At 41.3% G+C, this 20,131-nt stretch overlaps 1 protein-coding gene across 1 annotated transcript in view; it reads right to left on the bottom strand.

The window, feature by feature from the left end:
• Positions 1-7,765, bottom strand: part of CARD11 (caspase recruitment domain family member 11) — a 44,824-nt gene extending 37,059 nt beyond the window's left edge. The window contains exon 1 of the mRNA XM_063414559.1: positions 7,239-7,765. Coding sequence (XP_063270629.1) covers positions 7,239-7,251 — 13 coding nt within the window. The 5' untranslated portion in view covers positions 7,252-7,765. The remainder of the gene's footprint in view (positions 1-7,238) is intronic.
• Positions 7,766-20,131: the final 12,366 nt, after the last annotated feature.

The raw sequence follows: 20,131 nt of genomic DNA on the forward strand, positions 1-20,131 counted from the left end.
TATGCAAACTTTTAGCACTTAGCCAAAAATGTTGCTGTTCCTTTTCAGGACAGAATGGTCCAGCTGGTGGCTCAGAATCCACATTCAGCCACTCACTGTTTTTTCTCTGGAGGAAATAAGGATTGTTGGTTTGGGCAGCAGAAGCTGCTCAGTTTCTCTTGGGCTTGTGTAAGGCCAAATTCAAGGTAGAGCAAATTTCTGGTCTGAGGTTACAGAGTTTGCTGCCTCCACGTGAGGGGAGCGGAGAGGAGAGGAGGGGTGGGCAGGAACCACTCCTAGACACAGAATACAGAATGCCAGGATGTGGCATTGCCCAGCCCACAGGAGCTGATGCTCTGAGCTGAAACCCAGCACAGCAAAGGATTATCACCTGGATTATTACAGCCAAATGTATGTGTAAAGCATTTTCCACAAGAGAAAAGACCTGCAAGAATATCCCAAACAAAAATCTGATTTTGTTTAGCGAGTTTAGAGCCTGCTGGAGCACAATGGCTTGTCTCTGTTTTCAGGCAGGTTTTTTCATTTGCTGTGCTTTGTGCACTGCCTCACCTCCCTCTGTTACAAAGTGGAGGTGAGTGAACTTTCAGCTCTGCAGTCTGCTGGACAGAGAGCAGTTTGCCAGATGCCTTCTTTCATTTAATGGGACTCCCATGCATGGGCTGGGAATCAGAACCAGAGAGGATGAGGAGGAAAGGAGAGATTAAATAAGACAAGTGAGGGGAGTCAGACAGACTGGTCAGGAAGAAGGGAGGGAGCACTTGGGATGCTCTGTGAGGACCAAAGGAGCAGTAACAAACCACCCTCTGCCTTTTCTCATGTTCTATTCCCACAATATTTGAATGTTCAAATCATTTCTACCTTCCAGTCCTTTTGTGCAGAGACTCTACTTGACGTGCTGATGGCATTGGCTATTTAATAGCCAAAATTTCTAAATGCATTCAAGATTTCTAATACTATCCTGCTCAAGTAGCTTTGGATTTCTGCACCATTATCATGTTGCAATGATGCAGTTGCAATGAGTTTACATTTTCCTGCATTGCAGCGCATACTACAAGGTATCAGGAGCCTGTCACTGAATCCACAGCCTTCAAAGGGCCTTTCAAATTCTGATCACTTCTGCCTCAGACCAAGCATTTTCCAGTTGTGCCTTGCAGGTGGAATATTCTTCCTAATATTGTATTCTCACATGCCTCCTAAGGCCAGTGTGGAGCCAGCCCTGCTCTCCCAGGTGTGCAGCCTTGCTGGGCAGTGATTCAGGGAAGGTGCTGCTGTCAGTAGTGTTTAATCCAGCAAAACTGCCGGGATGCTGCTCACTGTATGGATGAGTCCCAAAACCACCATTCTGCAGGGTAACCCTCCACATGAAAATATTCAAGTATCACTTTTCCTTCAGGCCATAGACTTGCAGATTAAAAAACCCAACAGATTCAGCCCTTGTAGCCTTTCTGGAAATGCAAAGCTCCTTCAATTAGTTTTGAACAACTCAAGCAAAAGGAAAACATATTCTTTTCAATCCTAACGCAAAAGTTGAAACATTTTTTGTTTCATACTACATTGGTATCTTTCATGTCATAAGTTGCAAAAAAAAAAAGAGAGAATAAAAGAATGAAATTAAACCTTCTAAAATAAAACATGTTAGTCTTGGGTCTTTCTGTAAAATATGTAACTGGAAATACATGAAATGTTACTGGAAGGATGAAGCACACACAAAAGATTCTTAAACAATTAAATGTTGTGATTTATTCTGGCTTGCTTTGGCAGGAACTGTGAAGGAAGACCAGCAGTGTAGGAGCAGGGAACAATCTTACCTTAAGCTTGGTATTTTTTTCCTCATGAAAAATTCAGCTCAGCAATAGTAAAGAAAGTGGGAAAATTGATGGAATTTTCTATTTTCAGTCACTGCAAATCATTAGTGAAAAGAGTTTGATGATCTCACTAACTACCTCATTATAAACTGCAAAAACCATATGGAATGTAAACTACCTTCACATGGTGCTCAGAGACATGATTTAGTGCTGGACTTGGCAGTGCTGGGTTAACAGTTGGACTCAATGACCTTAAAGGTCTTTTCCAACCTAAATAATTCTGTGATTCAGAAAAAGCCAAGCAATGAGATGCAGGAAGCAGATGCTGGATAGACACTGTGACTTGTTCTTGTAAAAGACTGGGATGCACCAGTAGACTTTGGAGAGGATCCACACAAAACTGCAACCAGGAGGAAATGTTCTTTTAAATACAGACTCCATGCAATGGACCAGTTTGGTCAGTGAGTAGTGTAGGTCACTGGTGTTTGAATTGAGTTGTTACAAGCCAAAAGCCTTCAAATGATCTTACAAATGTGATAATTTTTCAGTTCATGATTGAAGAGAAAAGTTTGGAAAGGTACTTGGTGTAAAAAGGCTTGAAACACCCTTTGGGTGTTTTCCCAGTTTCATCGGGATTCAGAATCCCCAGAGGGAAATATGTGATATTATTAATATGTCTTTATTAGTGTTTCAAATCTTGGAGGATCTTATTTTTGTGCTCAAATATATTAAATGTATGTAACAACCTATTAAGTACATTCAGAGTGATTTCAAGTATGGGCACAGCCAGATTGAAGATGTTTCTACACATTTAGAGCTGTAAAAATGAAGAGGAAACAATTCTTCAGCTGCTAATGACAACCATATAGGTCCTGCTACCATACAGCTTCTTCTGCATGCAGATGGAAAAAAGAAAAATCCTTATCCCACTTTAAACAGAAACCTTATGCTACATTTGGTCCTCAGCATCTCAATCCCAACCTGAGGAAAATTTTCCAGCAAACACCCAGTGCTCAGAGGGCCAGTGGGAATCCTTTCCTTGGCTACACTGAAGCTGATTTCTCCCCTGAACTCTAAAAACCAGAGCTGACTTAGGCAAATACCACGTGCCTGTGTGTAAGGCCAAGCTGGCCTCAGGGATGAGAACAAACACATCCCTTAATACAACACCAAGTTACTTCACACAGAGAAATTCACTGAGGCAACAATTACTACAAATAATATCACACACAGAGCTGTATATACATTTATCCTTTTGACAAAACCAGAATGCTACAGCATTTCATTTGACATTTCTGATAGATTTCCAGTGGGATTTGACAAATTTCTCTCTCCTTTTGAGCTGCTAAACAGATTCACTGAAGTAGACAGCATTAGAAAGTAATGCCCCATCCAGCTCTGAAGATAAAATAGGTTTTGCAGGACTAACATAACAGGAATATTCTCACCACATGTTCAGCACTGGCAGCAGACAGTGAACAATATGTTGCCAGTTTTGGGTGCTATTAGTAATGTGTATTTGCTTTTTGTATACGAAAGCACAAAGTTCTTACCCGCTGCTAAAAGGTTACATGTAGATCATTAAGCTTGAGAGTTCACAGCACTCACAAACTGTCACCCTTCCTAAAGCCAGAATATCTAGCAGAAGATCATGGAGGAAAGTGTTTGAAGTCAAAGTTCAGAGGAGACCTTCGTGCTTAACTCAAGTGAGTGCACAAACCTCAGCCAAGGGAATCCACTGCCTGAGCTGGGACACTCGGTGACAGGGGGTCTGGCAGAGCTGCTGTTTTGTCTAACTGCACTTTAAACAGCCTGGCACTGCATTCTCCTCCTGCCTGGGAGGGGCAGAACTGAGAGGGTGATATAGCGAGAGAATACAGACTAAAGCAGCAGGGACAACGAAGCTTTTATCACTCGTTGGATGTGTGCCACAGACACCAATTATATACATTTGACAGCAACCATTATAATTCCAGAGTCCTTGAACAAATCACAAGCAGAAAGGTTACCCTCCTGAAAATGTTCATTGCCATTAAATAAGTGACCCAGGCTCGAGGGTGAAGGCAGCACTTAAGAGAAAATTTGGGAGAAGGGTAGAGATGGAGAATCTTATTACATGTAGACCTGTAAAACCCCATCATTTGTTCTGAAACAGGAATTGCAGATTCACTGCAGATGCTGGATTTGCAGCAAAGCAGACAGTGTTCTTCTGCAAATGCAAATCCTACAGACAGCAGTGCCAAAACAGACAAGAGACAAAGAATTTTTCTCTCATATCAGTGACGAAACTTGACCAGACTTGGTGGGGTTTATGGTTTTACCCTTCAGTTTGAAAATCACAAGGCATACTTCCATATTTCTTTTTAAGTTTAGATTGCTGTGGAGGCTATTGCCAAAGAAAGCTGCCATGGGTCAAACTCCACCATCAGTTACACAACTTAATGACCATATCTAAGTGAAAGATTCGTATTTCATGAAAGATGTATTTCAATATCAAAGAGAGAGTTGAGCCATCTGCTAACAAGTGGCTACCTAAGGATCTCTATAAATTTCATCCTCTGTGAGCAATCATCCCATATATCTCTCTGATGAAAACTTTCACCAAGCAACTGTATAGAAACCAAGGTCATTTGGTATATGGCATTCTGATATCACCAGAATATCCCAGTTATTCAGGATTCATCCTTCTAGAGAAGGTCCAAGTTGTCTTTAATTGTAACAAATACACGCAGTCAAATGGTTCTTCCTTTTCCCTCACACTGAAAGTTTATTAAGAAAATTGATTATTAAATTTTATTTAACTCTTAATTAAGAGTTCAATCTAATTGGAAGTAACTATTTGCTTACGAATAGGGAGTCAAACACATGATTCTGAATTTCTGTTCTGGGGTTGGCTCTCTTGATCCAGCAATTTGATGAGGAGGATAGAAAGTTTCCAGGTTCTTTCCTGCTGAAATTTCTCCTCTGCCAGACACGATTCAAAAAATTGGACACAGACATGCACAAAAATAAAATTTCTGCCTCCAGGTCCCCTTGCAAATGTCACAACACCTTTGACAATGTCTGTTTTTAACTCAACACAAGCCAACTATGTGATGCAAAAGAAAAAGAAAAAGGAGGGAGGGAGAGTGAGAGAAGAGACATTGTCTCAGCCAATTTATTTATGGGAGCCTTTACAAAAAGAACCAGTAATAGCAGCAAAAATACTGACAAAACAAGGCACAAAATCCAAAAGTTTTGTAGAATGACTCAAAGGAATACAAATGCTGTTCCCATCACAAGATGAGTTGCAACAGAGTAAGAAAGAGTCATATTAGACCTGAATGTATAAAACGAGCATCTCTTTATTTTCTTGTTCTAGGCTGGTGGGCTTTTTGCAAGTTCCAAAAGGCAAGATATTTTAATGTACCTCTTTCTGTATTCAGAAGAGGATGCTCACAGCTCAGAGGCCACAGTTTTCTAGCTCTGAATCAGAAAGGATATCTTATAATTGCAAACATAAAAATTTAAGCTCCTTTCACTCATAAGGAGATGGACAATTTGAGGGAGTCAGACAGATTGCTATGAGAATTCTCCTACATAATAATTCTCTTATTAATTCAGCTGAGTTTAATAAGTGAACCTTATTCAGTTCCCAAAAGACCACACCAGAACATCCATAGAAATAAATCTTCAGTCTCAGTAGTCAAGAAGGTGAGGCTAACAAGCTTCATCAAAGAAATGCACTTATTTGACATACCAGATCCAAAGCATACAAATTTAATACCAGATATTGTCCTTGGATGCAGTTTTTAGCCATGTCTGATCTTGGTGACTCACCAATATGTCTGGTCTAAAAGACATGAGCTGTTTCCAGATGCTGTGAGCAAAGTTACTTCCACTACAGCATTGGAGCTGAGAACTTCTACCTCTGGGACTTGGAATCTCACAGGAATCAAAGGGACAAAAAACTGTGCTGGAGTCAGATCAGAAATTCTGCTGTGGGGCAGGAATTCCAGAAGTTTATTAAGTTTAGTAAAAAAGATTTATGAACTACTAGAAGTATTTTTTACAGTTTTCCAAAAGCATTTTGCATTGTGCTCTCCCATTCTTTCATCTACCTTCAGTCCCACCACCAAGGTCCTTCTGTGCTCAGGTTGCACATTCTGCAGAGGAGAGAGGAGCTGAGAGACTGCAATACTTCCTCTGGTTCCCCCGCGGGCTGGCAGCTGGGATTGTAAAGCAGCAGTGCAAGCCCAGCTGCATCAGCAGTTCCTCCCAGTTTGAATGCAATATAAAGATAAAAACAGATAGAGAAACCTGGTGGAGTGCTGTGGTAAGGAGGTAGGAAGGAGTGGGATGGCAGAAAGAGAAGGGATAGAATACACAAAGTCAGGGCAGGCTCTACTTGAGGGTGGAGAGGAAGACAAAAAGAGGTTACAGGTGTTAGAAAATGCTGTTTGTGAGACAGAAAGGAACAGAGAGACAGAATGACAGTGGCTATTTTTTGTGAATGACGAAATACGAGTCTGTGCACTGGAAGGAAGTTATGTAGGTGTAAAAGTCTCCTATTTTGGGATGCATCCCCAAAACTGTAAATATGCATATCCTGCACATGTCCCTGGAAGGGAATGACAGGAAAGAGACCTGTGTGTGCAAGGACAGCCCAGTGCAGAGGCAACAGCTCTCACAAAAGGAGCTTGCCAGGGCAGCAAACACAGGAGAGAGGGGATGGAGCAGGAAGGAGTGCATGTGCAAAGCTGGAGGACCAACGGGAAAGGAGAACACAAGAGCAAGAAGGAACCGACAGAGGGGAAGGAGGGAGAGATTAAGAACTTGAGGGAGGATGTACAGTCTGTTGCACAAGTATAAAAGAAGGCAGAGGGAAAGGAAAGGAATGAAGAAGGGAAATATTTGTTGCACAGAAAATACTCCTGATGGCATAAAATGGCATAAAAATATGGTGAAAAAAGATAATACAAAATAGAGAGGGTTAAGAATAGAAAAAAGGAAGTGAGAAGAACAAATAAAAAGAGGAAGAAAATCAAATAAGAACGATTTTACTTGTTTAAAGAAAGCATAAATCTCAGTGAAGAGATTTACAGAAAGGGTTAGAGCACAATACACTGTGGGCAGAATCAGAAATTCCCTGGAGACCAGTGCTGATGATCAGTCCTTCATCTCCCCTCTCTAAGCCTCCATATCAATTCTCTTTCATATTCGCACCTCCAGCTACAGCCTCTTTCACAGCCTCCCTCAACCCTCGGCTCCAAGGATCGGCGCACGCAAAATACGAAATCTGTTGAGGGCAAGGAAAGCACCGATGGAACCATTTTCAAAGAAACTTTTGAAGATCAACGCAAACAAGGTGAAAGTGGAACTCTGAGTGATCAGAGCCAAGTGCAGGGGTAGCCAGCAGGGAGGTGGAGCTGCTGTGCCAGCTGCTGTCCTTACCTTGGGCGCTCATGAGTGACCGGCTGTCGCTGCAGCTGCTGCAGGCTGCACTCTCTACGTCGCCTCCATGAAATTGTCAGTGTCTCTCCAGAAGTCTTGGAGAGGTTATTTGTGCTTTGCAGCTGTTGAAAAGTAAAGGAAACACGAGGTCTAAGTCATCCCCTGGCCCCCGAAGTACAAAAGTTTCGAGAGAATCAGGAATGCAGGAGGCTGAGGCACTGTGGTAGAACGAGCAAAGAGCCACACAGAAAGTAAGAAAAAGTGTGTCAGAGACTGGGAGGGGCAGAGAAGGAAAATGCAAAGATCTGACAGGAAACCAGACTATAAATCTGCTTGGGGTTGAAAAAACAGGTTTCTGCTCCCCAGCGATAGGGCCCGTTTGCAAATGACTCTGCAGGCAGGTGACAGCAGAGCCCTGCTGCAGCAGGCAGGCAAATCAGGAGGCACCGCTGCCCCTTCCCCAGGAGGAGCAGTGGGCAGAGCTGGGGGCAGCACCAACACCTGCCTCAGGCACAAAAAGCAGCCTGTCCTCACTGCCTCATGTCCAGCTCCACACACTTCCAGGGCATGTTTTCCTCGGGCACAGGGGATGGGCTTAATGCCAGTCTGGCTGGTGCTGTGCCCCTCCCAGCACAGGGCAGCAGCCCTGGTGTCTCAGGGCTGGTAGAAAGCAGTGGGAGAGAAAAAAGAATGAAGGAACTGAAGAAAACACAGTTTCAAGAACAACAGTTCCAGGCAGAAGGAGTTTTGGGTTTTTCCAAGGTTTCAAAGGTTTTTCATGAAAGCATCTATTTTATTGATAGCTTCTTTTGCTAAAAAGGTAGTCAACAAGGTTTGCTTTATGCATCAGATTATTTTACAGTTGAAGGATGCTTTAAACAAAAGCCATCCCCTGGTGGGTCTCACAGGGGACATTTACCTCTAGGCTGCAAGCAGGAGCCTCCCTACAGCAAACCCCACCAGAGCAAAGTCACTCAGTGCCTGCCAAACTCAACCCTGAGTTGGTTTTCTCTGTGTCCAGGAGCCAGCATCAGTTCTAGAAATGTCCCTGCATGCTGCTGCCACCCTGCTGAGGGATCCTGAGGCTGAACCCCTTGCGTGGTGTGCTGGTTCTTGTACAAGGCACAGTACAGCCGAATTCCCAGTCAGTCCCAAGATTTTACCTTTACACTGGGCAGATGGGCACAGGTGAAACCTCACTGGAGTCAGGTCCTGGATGTGTGAGGGACAGAGAGAAGAACCCTTAAAGAAAGGATGAGTGTAATAAAGATGCCAGTGTGCAAGGGTGGCTGCAAAGGTCCAGCTAAAAGTGCAAACACATCAAATTACAGGAACAACAACGGGGAATCTGAGCAGAGTCACCCACAGGTTTTGCTGCCTGGAACACTTCCTGCTCCTTCATGATTTTTGCAAAGTTCAGTTTTTCTTTGAGGGTGGCTAGAAAAAAACAACTCAGTATGAGCATGGGCATGTGTTTATTTCCTGAGAGAAAATAACAGAAATAAAATCAGAAACACTAGAAAAATAAGCATAAGTCACCTATGATAGATAATTTAGGAATATGTGTGGGGGGACAGCATGATGACAATAGTGGAGGAAGAGAATAAGAAAGGAAAAAATATTTGATAGAGAATATAGCAAAACACAACAAATGGAAAGTAAGTACAAAAGAACAGTGGAAAAACTATCAAAGGATAGAGAAGCATCAAAGAGCAGAATAGAGGAAGTGAGGTGATACAGTGAAAAGAAGAAATGTAAAGAAAATAGAGAAAACACATGGCTCAAAATCTTGATGCAATAACACACAAAGTGTTCTTACCAAACTGAAAATCTGAAGCCTGCAAAAATTGTAAGGGTGCAGAATATATTCCAGGCAGCAAAACATGGTGGGCAGCTCTGCTCCAGTCCTCCCTTATTTTTTCTCTGATTTCACATGTTTGTAACTGTACTTGGACTGGTGAGGGTCTAAGTTTATCCATAAGGATTATTCTGAAAGGCATTCTAGATGCAATTCCATTTCCCTATATCAAGAGCTCAAAGATTAAGAAAGGAAGGAATTTCTGTCTCCTGCTGAGCAATAACAGAACTTGCTACGCCCAAGGTTTTTTTACAATTTGTTTTCCAATGAGGTCCATACCGTGAGGTGTTGCTTATATTCTGGTGCAACTTTACCAAAATTGGCTGAACAAATTTGGAGCTGCATGTGACAAGGTGCAAGAAAACCACCTGCTTTGAGCAGCCAAAAATCTCTCCATGTGACAACTGCACAGATGAGGTTCTGCAGTTTCTGACCAGGGGAAAGTCAGTGAAACTTTGGGGGAAAACTGTGAAATAGAGCTGTAAGAATCACGGCCTACAATTCTTCCATCAAAACCAATACAAGTCACTTTTCAGTTGAGCTTTCTGCTGCTTTCACAGAGGAAGCTGCTTTGTGCATGCAACATTTTAAGCACAACCAGAGAAACTTACTCTGCTGGCAGGACGCTTTGTGGCTTCAGTTCAATTTTAAAATCACAGATCTTCCACACACGGTTCCTAACCTGAAAGGAAAAACATGCTAAAAATTCAAATCACAACTCACCAAGTCTCATTACAGTTTTCTCCTTCTGTCCTTGATTTCTTCAACAAACAGGGTACCAGCAGCACACTCTGAAACTGCCCCACAGAGCCAAGCAAGGGGAGAGGTATCATTTGTTCCTGTTCCTGCTTTTGCTTTGTTTAATGCTGTAGATTACAAACAGAGAAAAAAAAACAGTAACTGTTTTAAAGAAGATGCCACATTTCCCTGGGTTTAAAGTGACTCCCTAGAGATGAAGCAACTATCCAGCAAAGTCTGAGCAACTTTAAGGAATCTATTGCAGAAATCGAAGAATCTAAAATTCTCATAGTCATAAAGGGTTTACTGCAAACTGAGATTAGCTGAGCAGGATACAGTCATCAATCACAAAGCCACATGTAACTGAGAAGCAACCCTCTTTTAAAAGAATTTACAATCTTAATCCCAGTTTTCAGGTGTAAAAAATTCGCTCAAGCTATAAAAAAAGTGTTATGGTGAGGCTGCAGTTCCTTGAGGCTGGCAGACTGAAGTTATGTGTTTCACACAATGTAAGTGTAGAAAATAATTATGTTCTATTAGGCAGCAAGAAAACATGAAAAACCTCAGATGCACAACCTAAAATACAGCAAAAAGCTGCAGTTTGAACCAGAGGCTTTCCTGGCCTAAATGCAGGGTCTAAGAGCCTGACTGGTAGAGTTCGAAGCAAGAAAAGTTCCTTTTTTATTTTTATTTTTTTGGGGTGAGAAAACTGAATTGCCTCAAAAAGATACCTGTGCCTGTCCTATGTTTCTTTTTTTATAATAATGACAATTTCAAAAATTCCACTGGAACGTTCAGTTTAACAAGCTGTTCAGTTAAGGGGTAACAATAAACAATATGGTTTTTTGTTATTGATGTTGGTTACGGCTTCTCAGATTTCTTTCATTAAACTTGGGGCAGGAAACAATAAATTGCACCTCTGCTTTCAAAGGAACTCCTCTCACCTGAAAGTTCCCCATAAATACACACCTGGAATGTTTGCTGTCTCCCTCTTTACCAGAGACTTGAGAAAAAAAGGGTATATTGAATTCCTTCCAATTGGTCTAATTGTGCAGGATCTCAGCCCTGGTGGTACAACCCGAATGAGGTTCATTTGAAATCCTTTGATGGTACTTTCCCTTCCTCCAGGCTTTTACTTTGGGTTCCTTGCATTAAAAGGCCAGCAAAATTTCAAGGTTATTCTATTGGGTGAGCCAGCAGTGGAGAAGATTTGGAATCTTAGATATTCCTCCCCATTTTTGCTGGCCTCTTATGCATTTTGCCCATGACTTTCATATCAGAACATTGTTATTGGGGTCTACAAGGAAAGTTTCCGTCCTTTCTCCTTCTGTCTGTCCCACAGGAATCACATATAATTCCTCCAGGAAGAAACTTCCCTTGGTGTAAGGTTGTCCTTGTACACCAAAACTTCCTATAGAAAGCCTTTTTAAAGAGGTGATTCATCAGCTCTAAATCAGAAGCTGCTGCAGAGCTTTAAATGTCTGCAAATTGAAGAGTTAAAAAAAAAATCAGCATTTGGAACTAAAGAAACATGAAAATTAATCTGCTCTTAATCTGCTACTCCTTTTCTTCTGCTCTCTTCTTCTCCCAAGAGAGCCATCCCAGCCCATGAGGAGACTGCCCTTGACTCCTTATCAGTGTAACAGTCCTGAAAATCCCTGGATACCAGAAACGCATTTCACAAACTACTGATTTGAGAACTAATATATTGCATTTCTCCTGCATGCCTGAGCACAGCAGCACCGTATATATTGTTAACACAACCCTTCCAACTCCTTAGAGCAGAGAAACAGAAGTATTAAATATTTTCCCCGTTTTACATATTTTATATTATCAGCCTTGCTCAACTATCCTTAGAGACTATCACTCTTACTTAAGGATGCTCACAATTTATCATTTTTCTCTGGAGATCTGACTTCCAGAACAGAAGTATTTCCCTATTCAATTCACCAGCCTGTGCATAAGCAGCTGTTAGTGTTCATCTGCCTTTTCTAGGCATTAACATCAAAAATGCCCCTTGATCTTAAAAAGTGACACACAGCGTGGTTTCTTTAACACCTTTGGGGGTAATGGTTTAAATCCAGCAGGGAAATGTTCTCATCTATAGGTTTATGATACACATTTAAACAGTGTTTCAATTGCCTCAACTATGAAATAAGATGACAGCCAAACATATATCAGAGGGGAACAGAGAGCATAAAATTCCCTCTTTCATTTGACAGTGGTGGGGCTTACGTGGTTTTGCACAAAATGTACAGTCTCTGTCAGGTTTGACAGTATTATGGGATTTATCCCAGTCACCTGTTAGCATATTCAGCCATTGTGGAAAATTTGGGTGCACGTCCATTCTGGGATCTGGGTTCACAACCCACAAAAAACCAGCCCTCCACTGAAGCAAAGAACCCAGACCTGGGTGTTTGATAGGAAAAATGGGGGTAGCTTTAAGCTGAAAGAGGTAGATTTAGATGGGAAATTGGGAAGAAATCCCTTTCTGTGGTGAGGCCCTGGCATAGGTTGTCCAGAGAAGCTGTGGCTGCCCCATCCCTGGAATTGTTCTGGACCACATTGGGTGGGGTTTGGAGCAAGGTGGGATAGTGGGAGGTGTCTGCCCATGGCAGGGGGTGGAACAAGATGGGCTTTAAGGTCCCTCCAACCCAAAGCAGTCTGGGATTCTACAATTCTGGGATTCTATGACCAATTTTGCCATTTCTTGAGGCCAAAGGGAGGGAAGCTCCAGACTCTGTGATGCGCTCCCCAGAAGAGTCTCCAGACTAAATCCAGCTAACTAAATTAACTCCAGAGTTAATTTAGCTGTTATTCCAACTCTTCTCTTTCCCTTACACTTACATGATTCATCAAAACTGGGCAAGAGCCATAGCTCAGGTGCTTATGCTCTTCTGTATGTTCTTAATTACATGTCCACAGGGCTTAAAATCCAAGGGTCTTTAAACCTTCCAGACAAATGATTTAGTTTCACAGCAGCCAATGAGTTATATATTCATGTCCATCCTCAATGGATGATGAGACGAAGTATTGGGAGAGGTAAAAAAGGAGTATTTCATTTCCATTACAAGTGGAAAAAATAGGTTTTTCACATAGTTCAATATTTTGGTCTATTAAAAAAAAACAACACCACCACAACAATTGGAAAAAGTTTAGAGATCAAGGCAGACACTTCTAAAACAATATTTTTTTTCTTTAAAATAAAGAGGGACAGGAAAAAATCCAATCACTATTATTGAAAAAAAGCATTCATAAAATTTAGATCATTGTCATCAGAACAAATATGGGAAAATTATTTTAGTTCAACAACTTTTGGTCAAATTTTTCCTAAATAAATTAATCAGTCTCATATCTCACCTTTTGCTTAAAACACAAAGTCATCTTTCCCCATTTATGTGATAGTAGCACTGTCAATATCTATTCTGAATATTAGTCTGAAAGATTTAACATATCTGGAATCTGAAGGAAAATCTATCAAACTTGAAATTTAGCAGAAGCCAGGAGAGGTGAGTTACTTATTTTTATTTGTTTGTTTTAAATTGGAAATGTTTCTTGTCTTCTTTATAGGTCAGCATTTATTCCAATTAAAATTATGCATATTTTAATAGAGACAAATTGAAAACAACTGCTCAGTTTTAATGGCTCCCATTCTTCAATATTTTATCTTTCTGAATCTATACAGACTCTTCAAAAGGTCAGAAGGAGGAAAACTTGTGCTGAGAGCACTAAGATACCACACAGAAACAGCAGCGTTAGGGTTAATTAATAATATGAACGAGGTAATTTCTAAACCAAGAGTTATATATTAATCCACATCGTTTGAATGGCAAGGGGACATTTTCCACAGTTTAAACATCCAGGGAATGCAACACAGACCTGGAAGTTAAGGATTTTTACCTTTCATTACAGGTCTTCTACACCCACCATGATTCACAGAATCCACCGGTGCTTCTCTCTCCTCTGTAAAGACAACCAGGCCACCTTTGAACCTGAAACTGTTACAGAAAGGTGTCAAAACCACAGCATGAAACTCCACGTGAGCACAGCATCAGTACACCTTAGAAAAGCAAGAATTCCTGTATTGACTCACACCACAGATCCATCTCTGCCAGACAACTGCAGCGGCAGGTTCCCAAAGCTGGAGGCAGAAGCCATCCTCACAGAAATGCAGCCCCACTGCAGGAACAGGAGCTGGTTCATTACAGAGAACAGAGATAAGCTCATGGAACAGGAATTTGCCAAAAGCAACTTGGGCTAAGTAAGTAATTTGATGGAAAAGTTATCAGATCCCAGAGGTCAGACTGAGATATTACCGTGTTATGCCTTATTTCTCCTTATTGTTTCCTTTAAATAGAACAAGCTTTAGCCAACATCACATTCAGAGTTATTCTGCCAAAACAGCAATAATCATTTCTGAAAGCAGAGGATTCTGAGGCAGGCTAAGAACACATAATGTTTTCCAAGCAATGGAAAGAGGGCAGAAGCAGCAGGTAGTGGAGAGTCCTTGAGAGGTTTTTAACAGCCTGTGAGACTGAACTGGCCCCGGTGACTGAGCTGACAGAAATATTCTTGTCCCACTTGATCAGTATGTGGGATTTCTCTATGGCTTGCTACTTATAATTTATTTTTTCATCTTTGGATGTATTTGTTCTCCCAAGATCTCATGTTCATTTTCTTTTTAACTGTGTAGTTCCCAAGGGGACTCTGAGCATTCCTGTAGAAGAGTTCTTAGTATGCATACAAATAGTGGTCGTATATCACAGCACATTTTACATATGTGAGATTAAGCATAGCCATAAAACTATATGACTGCTATTTATTGATCCATAAATGAATACCTGGGCTGGAATTTTTAATATTTCTCTTTGAAACAATAGTGTAGGTTTCTGGAAGCTGTGCTTTCTCACTGCATAACAATTCTGTGTTAGAATATTTAATACCTTTACCTTGGTAGGACCTTCACTTCATTCCAATGCCCACATACCCACACTCATTGCAGGCCATGAAATCTGTAACAAACATTAATTCACTTATCATTCATGGAGTTACTTCTGATGCACCTGATGTAATAGAATGCAGATAACCCATCTCAAAATAAGTAATGGAAACGAAATTAATTCAAGCACACATAGGTCTAGGCTTTTATCTGTAGATCTAAATTGCCACGATTTTAATAAGTTCTTAAATTTATTACATTAATAGATAATGATACCTAATAAAACTGAAGCCTGATTTTATGAGACATTGCACTAATTACCTGGTTTGATGTGTTAATCACTGATTCTTGTGTAAAACATACCAGACCACTGCTGAGTTTACTGACCCCCATTCATTCATAGAAATATGCCTACATTATATTTTGTATAAAGGAGAGAAAGGACAGAGAGATGGGCACAGTCCTTTCATATAAAACTGAAAAAAACTGTCTAAAATTTATAGCACTGCATAGTGCTTTAGACTTATTTAAGAGTCTAAAAAGTTTTGGAGAGAAGAAAGAAACCATATTGTCTATTTCTGAAAAGATATGAAATTATGCATTTATCCTCTTTTGGCTCACCAAAATATGAAAAACTGCTTATAAACTTGTAGGCTTAAAATTCCAGTGAGTGAAACCTGTAAATTTTAAGAAACCCTAGTGACTCCTAAATTGGACTTTCAGTGAGACAAAGAAGCAATAATCTTAACAGTATTGACAGAAAGAGGGAACTACCATTTTATATCAGGATTTAGGGAATGATATATTCCCCTTGCAACTACTGTATCCAATTCCCATCCTTAAACCATGAAACAAGCTAAATTCTCTATTCTATCATGGATCTATTGAGCTCTCTCTCTACACCAATATAACTGAGGAATGGAACAGCTACTCACACTAATCCTGGAAATTTATCCACAACAAAAGAATTCTTTCTCAAAACGAACCACCAGCCAGCATTTTGCTAATTACCTCCCTGTTGTTAGGGCCTGCCTTTCTCCTGAGCAGAAGGCATGTCTTGTACCTCAGGCTGTTGTATTTTTCTGAGCATGAGAAATGAAAGCCTGCATGGAGTGTATTTGTTCTCTCTCTGTTTAAGTGCTCACTAATAAGTGATTCAAGGTTTTTTAGCATCATTCACTTAATGAACAAGACAAGACACTTCCTTCAGGAATGGTCAGCAATCCATTTCTGGCCGTGAAAGCTTCCCAGGGGAAAAGTCAAGTGTTTGAACAAGAGTATGGTTTGGGTCTTAAGAGATTTAACACATCGACAGCAGGCTGTCAGGAAGGCTGAGAGCTGCTTGGAAAACCATCGGACTTCCACTGACACGGCAGGGAATGGATTTCCTACAAACATTCTCTGAAATCTTTGTCCTATTCTGTTCTTATAGAACTGCTAGAGGCCAGATGCTCACAAAAGGTCAGAGAAGTTGAAACAGGAATCTGATTTTTTCCCATTTAATTTATTTTTTAATACAGAACTAGAAATTGTTTCCTGTGTCTGGAAATACAGTCGAATTAACTAAGTAATTATGTAATCAAAGTAATTAGGCAAACACGGTTTGGAGATGAGAGAGGGTCAGTGAAGATGGGCACATAAGTTTCAGCAGACTTAACTCTTGCAAAGACAAAAGTACAAAAGTTGTTAGTGAAAGATCTGCTGGGCAAAAGCTGTAGCTCCCCATAGTTCTGTATGAACAAGGAAGCAAAAAAAAACCTAATGGAAGGGTAATGAAATTTTCTTAAAAGTGATTTCATGCACACAGAACACTCTCCTGGTCCAAAAAATATACATCAGTCACTGGCCTAAGATCTTCCTGAGAAATACTCTGGTAATTGGTGGCTTCAGAGAGAAGAAGAGATGACAGCAAGGAATAATAGAAAGCTCAAAAATTTGAAGGCAATAAAAAAGCTTGAATCTGAAGGGAATAAAAAGTCATACATGAATATTGCACTTGAGAGGATGAAAGTCAAAGGATGGAAGGGAAAAGCAGACCTTGGACATGGAGTGTTGGTGGAAGAGGCTGCTGAGCAGGTTGGAAGGATCAGTAATGCTGAAAGCACAGAGATACAGGCAGAGGGGAGTTTTTGTCCTGATTTCTTGAAACAAACCAGGAATTAGTTTACATTTCTAAAGACAGCGGTGTTCTGCCTTCAACAACAGCTACAAAACAGACATTTGCTATCGATAGTACTGGTACAACACCCTCATCTTGGGTTCTCAGCAGTCACTACCTCTCCCAAAGAAAGCAGCTCAGTAATATTGACCTACACACAGAAAAAACAGAACTTGAAATTTTCCAGCACAGCCACAGACATTCTCACCAGAAGCAAACAAGCGGCCTCATAAGACTTATCACAACTTGATCATTATTTTGTTAAAATTGAGGTGCAACCTTTCTTCCACATGGGAAACCACTGTAGATGCCTGAGGTATGAGAAACAAAACAAGTACGATAGTGAGTACCAAAAGCCCTAATAAAGATGAATTAACAAACAAGAAGAAGTGAGGAGAAAGATTAAGAAGATGATATGATGCTTTCAGCAGAGGCTTTCAGTTTGCTGAGTCTAGTCTAAACTGACAGCCCTGGCTGGGAGCAAAAGCTCAAGTGTTCAGAGGAGTGGAGAAGGAGAGCTCACTTTTATATTTTGCTGAGTTGAAAAGTGTCACTTTTCATTTTGCTTTTATAGTTGCTGGAGACCATTAGAGCTCAGCCCGGACTGGCTTTCCCTGCCCTGGAGAAAGCAAATGCCATGTGAGGAGGCAGTAACTGTGTGCTTTATCGGCTCATTACATGGTACCCCACAAAAGCACTGCAGGCTCATCTGCAACGCTTCAGCTTCACATCACTTGGGTGAGGCAGTGTACCAGGCACGGCTACTCTTGTTTATATAACTCTCAGCACCTTTACAACAGGGGAGCAGGAACACAATGTCTGCTCTGGGAAGCCCAGAGGAAAGCAAGATCATGATAGGAGACCTTGTAGGAACGTCCTTGAAGAGAGGAGGGGTGATAGAGAGAGCTATCAGGAGAGGTAGTGGAATGTGCACATGGTATAGACACTGGGCACATCTTATTTCTGCAGTAAGACACATACATCCTTTTCAGCTGAATTCAGAATGTCTCCGCATGCTGTGAGGGGATGAAGGTGATGCAGTAAGGACAGATTCTTTCTGGCACGACCCTGAGAGCAGAGAAAGGGGCACTACAAAGCCCAGCTGCTTCTTTTTGGTTACAGAATTTAGATTAATCCACTGTGAGGCTTCTGAAGGAGGACACAACTGTGGATATGATAGTATCACTCTTTTTTCTAATGAATACTCAACACTCCAGTGGATGGAAAGAAGAGGAAGAGGAAGCAGCACCCAGCTGTGCTGCTGGAATGGTCACAAGCAAAGGGTACCTAATTCTGTCTGCTCATTCTGTCATGAAGCAGAAGAGAGTAAGAGAAAATCAGAATATTCATTGTCTGTAGGTTCAGTGAGTGGACGGTACTAGGGTTGTGAAGTCAGGGACTGTAAGATCAATGCACAAACACAACCTGCTGCTCTGCAGCTCCCTGTAATTGAGGCAGCTGGCAATTGTCCCTGGAAACAGTGCACTCTTATAATTAAGAAGAAGACCAAGGCAAAGTTAGTGTTTTGGATCTCATCTCTGCAAAGTCTCACGTAGGTTCTTCACACTGTGAGCAGTCCTACTGAAGTATCAGTTCTTAAAATTAAGGCCATTAATAAGTGTCTGCAGGATCAGAAACAAGGATTTTATTTTCAATCCTGTGTTGATCCTGGAGAGCGGCTTCATGAGAAAGACATTAGAATAACGTAGACTGAAAATCATATTCCATAAATTCTAAGATCCTAGAACCCAGACAAGCTGTGCTATTCATTAACATTTCTGGTCTTCCCCGAAGTCATCAGAGATTAATATGATTGCTGCAGCAAAGGGCTACAAATACTATAGAAAAGAAAACATTTACATACATATAAAGCCAGACTAAATTTGATTGCTTTTGCATAGCATCTCCACATTTGTACTGATACATTTGCCATCATAAAATGGGAAAGAGAAGACACTAATTTCTCTGCATTATTTCCAGTGCTGAATCCGTCAATAGTGGGAAATGTATGTCATAAACAGCTGTGAAATCCAGCCTTTCATCCCATCAAGGGGAAGACATTAGCCAGGTTATTATCGACACAATGACACACGCAGAGCAAAGGAGAGGGTTTCAGGTGGGGTTTTCACATGAAAGGTAAAAAGATTCTTTCCATGGTGAGTTTCTGTGACTGTTTTCACTGCCTCAAGCAAGTTGCATCAAATCCCTCTCCCCAACAGATCTTTCCCATTACCTTCACACGGATGCAGAGAGGGTTATCTCATATATCAGCTTGTTATTCCAGTAGCTAATGACTTCAACCAGAAAGTACTAAAAACAAAATCCAGAAAATTCAACTGGAATGATTTCAGAGTTTACAAACTCACAGGAGATAGCAGAGTCAGAAACAAAAGTGAACTTTAGGCTCTGTACAAATTGAAAGATGGATTAAAATACACTTCAGCTCATTTCTTTTGTATCTACAGTAGATTAAATTACCACACTTGGTTCTTTTTGAAATTTTTTAACCTCCTCAAGTGCCTAACTCTTTTTCTTGTTCCTGCGTGAAAAGAGACAATTCCATTCCTTAGTTCCCATGCAAAATCATACGAAAGAGCTCTGTGGTTATTTAAGAAATCTTTGCCTCCAAACCCAGGTTCTCATTTGTCTGCCAGTGCCAACTTGAGAGAGCAGGCAGTGATGTGAAAATGTGGAACCAGAGAATGTGCACACGTTGCAGTTTCGAACTTCTCATTCCCATACGTGCTCAGTCACTCGCAGCCTTTGCTGTCCCTCTTTATCTTCCCCAGGAGCAGCAGTGCAGCTCCCTGGGCTGCCTTGCTGTTGTTCCTGTGCCATCTGCACGTGTGACACTGATTTATTCAGCCACACAGAGAGCTCCCAGGTTTGGCCAGGACGAGCAGCAGCTTTGCTCTCCTAGGTAAAACACCCGCGCAGTGCCAGCTCGAGGTGCTCGGGTCTGACGTGCACCTGATGCTCCACTTCCACCTGACAGTGCCAGGAGAGCCCAAATGTCCAGATTTTGGAGTCTGGGAGTGCTGTTGTTTCCACAGCACAAGGAAACAGGAGCAAACAGCACCTTCCTGTCCCTCTCCCCCTGCAGTGCTCAGTCCCCACCAGGCCCAGCTGGTGTGAGAGCTGCCTGTGCTCTGCTACTTCAAAAACTTCATTACTTCTACAAAATATGTTGCAGCACATTT

Source organism: Prinia subflava, chromosome 17 (assembly GCF_021018805.1).
Source record: "Prinia subflava isolate CZ2003 ecotype Zambia chromosome 17, Cam_Psub_1.2, whole genome shotgun sequence".
Lineage (NCBI taxonomy): Eukaryota > Metazoa > Chordata > Aves > Passeriformes > Cisticolidae > Prinia > Prinia subflava.